We start from the raw sequence: 9,915 nt of genomic DNA, 5'->3' as shown, positions 1-9,915 counted from the left end.
TTCGATAGCTTTGCTTTAAATATCCCATAAATGTGTCAAGTCAATAAAAAATATATATTCCACACTGACAGCGTAAAAACCAATGGATGGACCAGATAGATATATTTCAAACACACAAGAAACCATCTAATGTGAAACAATAAATTCTAAATGCTGCCGTGTCGAATCTGCGGATGCGTCAAACAGGATACGTTTACGTGGGCTGTGTTTTGTTTACAAACGCCGCACCACTTCTGCAAAGGTAAGAGCTAGTTTCTTATTTAAATCAAACTAAATGTGCTTTCAGTGGTATCCGTTTAAAGTTACTCAGATAAACATACGTCTAGATTTGTATTTAAAAACATAAAACGTTCGCAGATTTGAGAAAATCTCATAAACGAGCGAAATAGCTTGTTAGCACGTTAGCTTGACTCTATTGAATACAGGTATGCAGACCCTGAAGTTGAGTGTTTTGCACAAACGTGCTTGTCATTGTTAGTGTAATGTGGTGCTGATGATAAACATGGAAGTAGTGAGGAAGCAGGAACCAATTGCATTGCCAAGAAGCACAATTAAACGGCATTTAACACCCAAATATAAGGAATAAATGTATTAAACACAATACATGCACAATTATGTGTTAAAGGCCGGTTTCACAGGCATGGACACACTCTAATGAATTTCCTCAGTCATTATTGACTTTGTTACTATATTGACAGCTTTTATTGTTGTTGAGGAGTTACAAGTATTGTCATCTTTCATGCAATAAAGGATATTTAAGCGCATGTATTTCAGATGCCTTCTTATAAAAGCCCTTCTACAGGTGTTGCACATGATCTTTTATTATAATTAATGCTGGCTGCATTCACAGCACCGAGTCCTTGGAAATAAATCTTCTCTTCTGCCATAATTCTCTGGCAGACTGAATAAGATTGTCCTCCTATAGTTTTCCGCATTCATTTTACCCTTTACCTTTACAAGCCTTCTCTGGGCTGCTGCTGAGAAGCATCCCCACGGCATGATGCTGCCGCCACCGTGCTTCACAGTGGGGATGGTGTGTTTGTGGTGATGCGCAGTGTTTAGTGTCCTTGTCTGATGGCTGAAAGGCCTCATATTAGTCTCATCAGACCAACAAACTTTAATTTAGACTTTTAAGCACACAATATGTTTTTAGTTATTTGTAGAGCCTTATTTTTATTTTAGTTTCAATTAAATGAAATGATTTTTGCATTTGAGTTATTTAGTAAGTTCTAGTTAACTATAATAACCTTCACTCTTATGTTTACTAAGAGAAAACTGACAAACTGAAGCTAATTGTTCATGTGAAATGGATATTGATGATAAATTATATTTTTCCACAGCATGGCGATCTCCATAGCCATCTTAGACTGTGACCTCCTCCTACACGGTCGAGGCCATAAGACCCTGGACCGCTTCGACCTCGACTCTGTCTCAGATAATTTCCTCCTCACGCAGTTCGGCTTCCCGAGACACTTCATCCTCTACCTGGTGGAGATTCTCAGAGAGGTGAGCCTCTGCTGATCTCTTGTTTTGAATAATCCCTAAAAAAATGATTAATGAATGTTTTCTCTGTGCCAGGCTCTGTGCAGACGTACGCAGCGGTCCCGAGCTATCAGCCCTGAAGTCCAGGTGTTGGCAGCTTTGGGTTTCTACACGTCCGGCTCGTTCCAGACATCTATGGGAGACACAATCGGGATCAGCCAGGCTTCAATGTCCAGATGTGTGTCTAATGTGACCAAAGCCCTGGTGGAGAAAGCGCCGCAGTTCATCACATTCAACAAGTACGATTGTACAACTACCATCTGGAAAGATTTTAAACATTTAGCCCCATGAAGGCTATTTTTAACGGACATTAACGGTGATAATGTTTCTTGAACAGTGACCCCACCAGCATAGACCAGACCGTCCAGGAGTTTCAGAGGGTGGCAGCGTTTCCAGGAGTGCTCGGGGTGCTTGATTGTGTTCAGGTAAACATTTCAATACTGAATATTGGAAACATATTTCTGCAACTTAGAGGGCAGGAGTTTGCCTGCAATTTTTGATGACTGAAATCAAGAAATTAGGGCGTCTTATCGTGGTGCTTGATTTTTACTAGATTGATCTTAAAGTTTAAAATTCTGATCCTTAGGTTCTGACATCCTAACTGAGCCGCCCTCCTTTATCTCCAGGTGACGATCAAAGCTCCAAACAGCGAAGACTTTTCCTTCGTGAACAAAAAGGGCTTTCACTCTGTGGGCTGTCAGCTCGTCTGTAACGCTCGAGGACTCTTGCTCAGTGCAGAAACCTGGCCGGGTGGGCTCAAAGACACGGAGATTCTGGAAAGATCTGCTCTCTTTAAACAGATGCAGGACGTCGAGGAGGGCTGGCTACTTGGTGAGAACTGGATGGTTCCCTGATGGACTTTATTAAATCTAAACGTGTCCCAAAAATGAATCATGCAGGACATGGCAGTCATACAGCCAGCTGATCCTGATCTCAGCTCCCACAGCCAATCACAGCTCTTTCTCTCAACACAGGGGTTTATTTAAATATGACGTATTCCTCACTAATCCCTCCTTAATGCTGCTGCTAGCAAAGTTTAACCTCCTCCACCCCAGCCTCCTCCTTTATAGCATAAAGCCTGTTGCGCTCTCATATTCAGATTCATGCTGTTATGGATTAATTGCTTTTGAGTTAATTTTACTGTATACAATATGCATTGTCATTAATGTATTTATCCATATGGGGGTTTTGGCCACGTACTCCGTGGAAGGTCAAACATGCTGCTTGATCTTTTTGACTGAAAGGAGTAAAGTTTGTGATCTGCTTCCTAGGTGACCGTCGTTACCCTCTAAGGAAGTGGCTGATGACGCCGGTCGACAACCCAGAATCCCCTGCAGAGCTTCAGTATAATCTAGCTCACACAGCGACTCATGAGATTGTGGACCGAACATTCAGAGCCATTCAGACCAGATTTAGATGTTTGGATGGTACTAAAGGATACCTACAGGTTATTCTGCTTTATTTCATTCTAATAAATCTAAATTTCCAGATGTTAACTTCTCAATTTACAGATTTGACTATTTTAATTAATGCAATAGTTTTGATTTTTTAAGTTTCATCATTTTCAGCATCATTGTAGTAAGTTTCAAGTTTCTAACCTAAACCATGTAGGACTGGATACAAGCCAAAAAGTGGTAGAATAATAATAAATAAATCAGAATAAATACAAGGGATAACTGTGGCCAGCTCTCTCACTAATCAGAGGCCTTAAGTCACAAAAACAAAAGGAATTAGAGGCAGAAAAAAGTAATCTAAGATGGTCTCAAAGCTGCCAACTGAATCACTTTCCTTCTAAAACTTTCTGTACCTCTCATTTACTCATGGCTTTGAACTTTGGAAAAAAAAAATAAAGGAGGGTTTTGACTGTAAGAATTACTTTTAATGATATAGCAACCAGCTTGAACTGAAGCGTAACCTCCATCCAACTATCTATCTACCTTGTCCCTTCTCCTCTGCAGTATTCTCCAGAGAAAAGTTCAGCCATCTTGCTCGCCTGCTGCGTCCTCCACAACGCCTCTTTGCAGTCCGGTTTAGACGCCTGGACGCTGGAGAGGACCGACCCTCTGGAGCAGCCGGAGAGCCTCGAACAGAGACCCGAGGACCGGGACAGCCAGGCAGAGAACCTTCGGAAAGAACTCATACTAAAACACTTCAGCTAATCTCATCAAAAGACTGAATAAGACTGCAATAAGAGCAGAGAGATGAACAGGAGAGTCTCATTTAAAGCAAAATAAGTCCACAGACACAGTGTTGCTGATGCAGTTTTTTAATATTTTGCTGGTTTCTACTCTACGGACTACACTAAGATAACATAGAAGTATATTGAGGAACATGCAAGGAGCTATACAACAAACCAAGACAACATTGGATCATAACACATTTTAAATATCGCCCAAAAGTGCTTGATTATCCTCATGGAAATGTCAGAATAATCAAGCACCTCCTGGAGTTTTACATTATTCAAACTGTGTGCAGCTGCTGTTATCGAGGATTCTTTACAAGTGGAAAAAGTCACCCTCCCTCTTTTTCTTTTCGTGAAATTCCCACCCAGTTTACATCTTCATTTACCCCCAAACTCAACTTTTTTTTTACCTTTTCCACGTAATTCCACAGGTTAAAATTTTGGACAATCTCACAATACAAAAAAAGGGCATTATTTACAACAACTGCACATTAAGTTGTCATTATTTATGTACACTGGTGCATTAAGATTGTTAAAGGGGAATCTGGTGTTTTTAACCTGGGCTTTATTTATAAGTAAGTTTAAATCACCAATTAAATCAAACACGTGTTTAACAAGGTGCATGTTAACATGCCTGGTCAAAGTACATCCACAAATAAGTCTCATTTTTTCCACCAAAACAGCCAGGAAATCCATCTATTTAAAGCCACTAAACTAGCATGTTTTTGCTAGTTAGACACAGTAGTTGCTTGTGAAACTACAAGCTTTTAAAAGCCAAATTTCAAACAAAAGAGCAAGCCGCTTGGGTTACATTTAAGTTTTTTTTCTCTGCCAAGTTAAACCACTGTTTTTGTCAGTGGAGTCTGGTGGCTTTAAAAAGAGCATTGTAAATTGTAATTTTAGGTTCAAGAGACAATCAGTGTCTTTATCTCGTCTTTTTATTAAAGAAAATGGTTCTGTTGAGAAACCACAAGCTGTAAATGTTCTGTTGTGTTCTCTTTATTCTTGCATGAACTCACACCATCAGATGGACCAAAACCAGGGTGCAAAAGGAGTTCTCAAGAGCTGCACAGATATGTGCAAGATCTGCTCTTACCATTTCAAAGCATTAAATAATGATAACAGTCAAGCTGACTGGGGCAGAGGTAGAGCATCGACTCCTCCATTCTGCACGGCAAAACCTTTTAGCCTTCTTTTGTAGTCTTGTAGCTGCTTCTGGAGAAAATTCCTGTATGGAACAAGCCATAGCTGTAACTTTTGCTCTATTTAAACCACCAAACTCCAATGACCAAAACAATAATTTTGCCGTTATAAATACAGAAGTTGCTGATCTGTCACTGCCTTGATTTGTCAGTTGGTTTGCAGGGTTTTTGTTAGCATCACACAAATATGTGCAAGATCTACTCTTGCCTTTTAAAACATATAACACAACTAAACAGATCAAACTAGGGGCAGAGCATCAACTCCTTTGTCCCGCGAAATAAAATTGCTGCTTTTGCTCATAAAATCTTCAAGAGCAATACGTGTGGATATTCCTGGAAAAGATTCTTTGGAAAAACCAACAAGAGCTGTCACATTGCTCTCTTCAAACTAGCAGACTGTGCAGAAAAAAAATGATGTGATAAATACAGGAGTTGCTGATCTACTGCTGCTTCAATTTCTTATTTTTTTTAGCAAGGTCTTTTTTGTGCAGGGTCTGCTCTTACCAATTAAAAACATCTAACAAAACACAAACAGCTAAACTAATCAAGGCAGAGGTAGAGCATCAACTAGTTTTGATTATGTAGTCTGGTAGCTTTAAAAGAGAGGCTTTTTCTGGAAATAGCAAAAGAAACCACTAAATGTATTGTTCTCTTTAAAGTTACCAGAATCAATTGGCAAAAAGGGAACGTTACCTTTACAAATATGGGAGTTGTGCTTTATTCCTGCTTTGTTTTGTTAGTTTGCAGTTTTTTTGTTAATATGTGCTGTGAAATTTCTCGCTTTAAAGTAGCAGACTCTCCTTGCAAAAGGAGTTAGGTTACCTTGCTGATCTACCACTGCATAGATTTGCTTTTTTTTTTTTTCACATTGGTGTTTTTCCTTTTTGTAGCAAAAACATTGTATGAGATCTTATCCAGAATGAAGGCCAAAAGACAAGATAAACAACCTAGCAGTTTGAGGCATAGGTAGAGCATCAACTCCTTTATTCAGCGAGGTAAAAATGTAGTCTGGTAGCTTCAAAATAGCTATATGAGAAGCTTTTTTCTAGAGAAGGTTCTACGGCAAGGTGAGCCACAAAAAATATTGTTTAAAGACAACAGACTCAGTTGACAAAAATGCAACTTAACCTTCGCAAATGTGGGAGTTTTTGCTCTACTCCTGGTAGTTTGTTTGCAGGTTTTCTGTTACCATCACACAAATATGTGCAGGATCAGCTGTTACATTGCTCTCTTTAAACTAGCAGACTCCACTTACAAAAGGAGATGTTACTTCAATAAATTCAGAAGTTGCTGTTACAGGCAGAGGTAGAGCATCAACTCCTTTAACTGTCGATGTAAATTCACCGTTTTGAGAATGGCGTCTCGAAGAGAGTGATGAAAAGTCTGTTTTTCTTTAAGAACAGGTATCGTCTACCTCAGAGATGAGCTCTATCCCTGTAGGGACACGACAGAAGAAAAACAAGGACTTGTAGTGGATGTACACTGACAACACTGCAGCAATTAATGGCCACTTCTGTGGATGCTGGAATTAAATGTATTTTTAAAAAAAATGGTTTAAAAAACACCAGAATTCCCCTTTAAGAATAAAATGACAGAATATTTGTGCTACGAGTTGCAGTCACAAGAAATTGTGTAATTTTTCGCACAAAAGACAAAATCAAAAACATAAAAAAAAAAACAAAATAAAAGAAAATGTGTCAACTGTAACGCTTTTGGATAAAAAAAGGAATTTTGTGTTTTTGTTGAGTCAGAGCTCAAAGTGAAATATTTCATTTAAAGTTTCAAGATTTGACTGGATGCGAAATATTACGTTTTCTAACAAAGGCAGTCTAGTGGTGAAGAAATAAAGATTTTCCTGGTTAAAAAACTAGTGGTGTTAAATTCTTGGAATGTTTTAGTCTCCTGATTGGCTTCATCAATATATACACACTTTCTACAAACAGGAATAAATACAACACACTGCTGTCGCATGAGGGTGGATTTAAAAACTACATTATAGTTCACTTTTAGATTCTGTGATTGATTTGTGTTTTCTTCACCTGGAGGGTAAAATCTGATGATTTAGTTTTCTCCATGCGACAGCAGTCAAACACTGTATTACAGTTAAAGACAAAAAACGATCAAAGTTTTACATCCATGAAACAGCATGTAAACGACACACCATCATGTAAAACTTCATCCTAAAACCACGACACACTTCCTCTTTTTTTGTGCATAAAATAAATATGCTCTTTTCTGATGCTCAGAATATATTATAAGACGTATTTTTGAGATTTTTGTAAACATTATTTAGAAAACAAGACACTGAGATAAACTGATCTTAAAAACAATTATTTTTTTGTTGCATAAATTAAATATGCTCTTTTTTCAATGCTGCAAATATATTATATGTACAATTTTTAATTCATAAAAAATACTTTGATGTCATGTTTCCCAACCTCTGTCAGGACCCCTGTGAACAGTCCCTGAAAATATGGTAAATGGTGCAGAATTTTGGTCTTAATCAGAGGTGAAAACCAGATGTAATCCCAGATAAAAAAGGAAAATAAGCAATATTACTCTGTTAAACTTTGGTAAATGGTTAAAAAGAAGCCTTACGAGTGCAGGAAAACAACTTCCTTTCACATTCATTCTGTTAATGATTGATGTAAACGACTTAAAGTGAAAAAATATTTTTATATAGGTAGAGATAAGCTTCAGGTGTAGATGTAAGGGTGTTGGCTTTTTATTTAAGGCCTCATTTGACTCAAGTAAGTGGAAGGCACTTTTGAAATGGCACTGCTACTTTCTGAAGTATCAGTTTAATAATACGTTGCATTTATTGTGTTCTGTTTACTACTATCACAGAGCTGTGGGATCTTTAATTGGCAGCTAATTAACAGCTAAAATATGGATTTAACTTGCCAAGAAGTATTGTTCAAGCATCTCCTATGTAAAGACTTGACTTGGGTCCTAACATGTGTAGTCACTATTTACTGAATATCCTCTAATTTAAATCATTGCTGGACACAAATCCTCTTGGAGTCTAATGGCTTTTTAAAAAATATATAATTCTGATGTGTTTTAGGTTCAGCCTGGTATGAATATATGGTGTGAAGGGATCAAGCACATCCCCTTCAAAATAAAATACAAGCATGAAGTACAAAGAGCAGACTGTATATAAAAGGTGGACGTAGTCACTGGTTTGTGGCAGCAGCTGTGGACTAGTAAGACATTTTGCACTTTTGTAAGATAAAGGCTGTTTTTTCATCAAAAACGTGAGCTACATCCTTTATACAGATGCAACCAACATACCAGAGTAAAATCCCGAGACAAACGCCGTTATACTGTGAATTTGCTCCCATTCATTTGGATGCTTCACTGCTGGGATATGTAGCAACACAGACCAAAAAGGTGACAGTTGGCGCCACTTTTCACCAGCTTTTCACCCTCATAAGGTCATAATTCAGTAAATAAACTGCTTGGCGTGCTGGTTTGACTGAAAAGACTCCTCACTTAAAGGCAGCAAGTGACCAGAGGAGATGGGCAGAGTGGCTTGCTAGTTGCGTATCCGTACCTTGCAACTAGGGTTGGGTATCGTTTGGGTTTTTTTCTGATGCCAGTGTTAAATTGATCATTTTTATACAGCGACGGTGCCTGAATCAATACTTTTGAGAAGAAAGTGTGTTGAAGGTTGAAGTATCGATATCTGCTATGTAATTTGGTCTACTGCAAAATCTGGAATATAAGCCGCCTGCATTTCCATTTCATTCAGTAGAGCCCACAACGTGCAGCATCTGTGTCGCTCTTTTGCTATCATCTATTTTTCATTGTATGAACTTAGCACATCTACTGTCTATGATACATCATATAACAATGCAGTGATTGTTGTTAGACAGCCTCATAACTGTCTGTGACTCCCTCTGCCCTCTTCAGCCTTGTCTTTGAGCAGTATTTTCAATCACATTAGTGCTCCGAAAGATTTATGCAGTGTCAAACCTTGCTGGTCTGGTCTTCGTCTTTATGCATTCCTCCACATTCTGAGCAGCGAAACAGCTGTTGCAAAACACAAAGACCAGAGGGAATTTTCAGTCACACTTGGTCTTGGTCTGCAGAAATGATGCATATCTCAGCACCTTACTCTGGCATATTGGTGGCATGGGTATATAAGCTGTAGCCAATTCTTTAGATGGAAAAAGGGTATTTAAAGTGTGGCTTTTTCTTTACAAATCCTACATCTGTGCTCACTGCATTTGGTCCAAAATAAGCCGAATTGCTTTAATGTCTAAACCTACTTGGCCTACTTGGCCTTGCATGCTTAAAGCTCTGCTAATAGCTTGTCTATTCAGACCCAAGGGCTACACTTACACCACCTCGTTGTAAGTCTATGGCTAAAACTAACTTTATTTAAGTCATTTATGACAGTGTTTTACACATGCTCATATTTAAAGGTGCAAAGTGCATCATTTCCCATGAAGCTTTGCAAACTTGCAACCTATAATGCTTTGATTCTATAGGCTAAACATAGCTGACTTTATATCTTAATCTATGTCTCTTTAAATGCTACAAGTTGCTCTGGTAGGCTACTGCATGACTGATAATTTTCAACAAGGGGATTTAAAATTATCCTTCATTTTAAAAGATAAATTCCATCATTTTGTTTCCTTTAAAATCAAGTCTTTTCAGGTGAATCAGAGTCTGTTTAAGGTGAGGAGTAAAGCTCTACGTACAGACAGTAAAACGGCTAAGGAGGGTGAACAGACTGCAGAATGAAAGAGTGTGATAAAAAAGGAGAAAACTGAGGTTTTGGTCCAGCTGGATGCTGATGTGAAGCCGTCTGAGAAGAGGGGATCTGCAGGATCTTTGGGGTCAGAGATGAGAAGTCATGAGAGGAGGATTGAGACGTTGTCAGAAAATCTCTGAGACTCCTTCTGCTTTTGTTTCTCTGCAGAGAGAAGAGTTGAAATGAGTCAGGGTTAAATGAGAAAGTCACACATGTAACAATAAATA

General features: G+C 38.4%; 2 protein-coding genes across 3 annotated transcripts in view; one reads left to right on the top strand and one right to left on the bottom strand.

The window, feature by feature from the left end:
• Positions 1 to 63: 63 nt before the first annotated feature.
• harbi1 (harbinger transposase derived 1) lies at positions 64 to 4,342 on the top strand. Its single transcript, XM_041781514.1, has 7 exons — positions 64 to 241; positions 1,341 to 1,506; positions 1,579 to 1,781; positions 1,880 to 1,967; positions 2,169 to 2,373; positions 2,814 to 2,989; positions 3,501 to 4,342. The coding sequence occupies exons 1-7, from the start codon at positions 174 to 176 to the stop codon at positions 3,699 to 3,701; spliced, it is 1,107 nt and encodes a 368-aa protein (XP_041637448.1). The 5' UTR covers positions 64 to 173; the 3' UTR covers positions 3,702 to 4,342.
• A 139-nt stretch (positions 4,343 to 4,481) lies between these two features.
• creb3l1 (cAMP responsive element binding protein 3-like 1) overlaps positions 4,482 to 9,915 on the bottom strand; it is a 62,406-nt gene continuing 56,972 nt past the window's right edge. For both annotated transcript variants that reach the window (XM_041781512.1, XM_041781513.1), the window contains one exon: positions 4,482 to 9,850. In XM_041781512.1, coding sequence (XP_041637446.1) covers positions 9,814 to 9,850 — 37 coding nt within the window. In that variant the 3' untranslated portion in view covers positions 4,482 to 9,813. The remainder of the gene's footprint in view (positions 9,851 to 9,915) is intronic.

Source organism: Cheilinus undulatus, linkage group 24 (genome assembly GCF_018320785.1).
Source record: "Cheilinus undulatus linkage group 24, ASM1832078v1, whole genome shotgun sequence".
In the NCBI taxonomy this organism is placed as follows: domain Eukaryota; kingdom Metazoa; phylum Chordata; class Actinopteri; order Labriformes; family Labridae; genus Cheilinus; species Cheilinus undulatus.
This window is presented reverse-complemented; position numbering and strand designations above follow the sequence as displayed.

Bases quoted from the DNA above. Each gene is read 5' to 3' on its own strand.
- harbi1 (XM_041781514.1), top strand. From the start codon at position 174: ATGCGTCAAACAGGATACGTTTACGTGGGCTGTGTTTTGTTTACAAAC. The intron at 242-1,340 runs GTAAGAGCTAGT...ATTTTTCCACAG, and splicing joins GCCGCACCACTTCTGCAAAG to CATGGCGATCTCCATAGCCA. The intron at 2,374-2,813 runs GTGAGAACTGGA...TCTGCTTCCTAG, and splicing joins CGAGGAGGGCTGGCTACTTG to GTGACCGTCGTTACCCTCTA.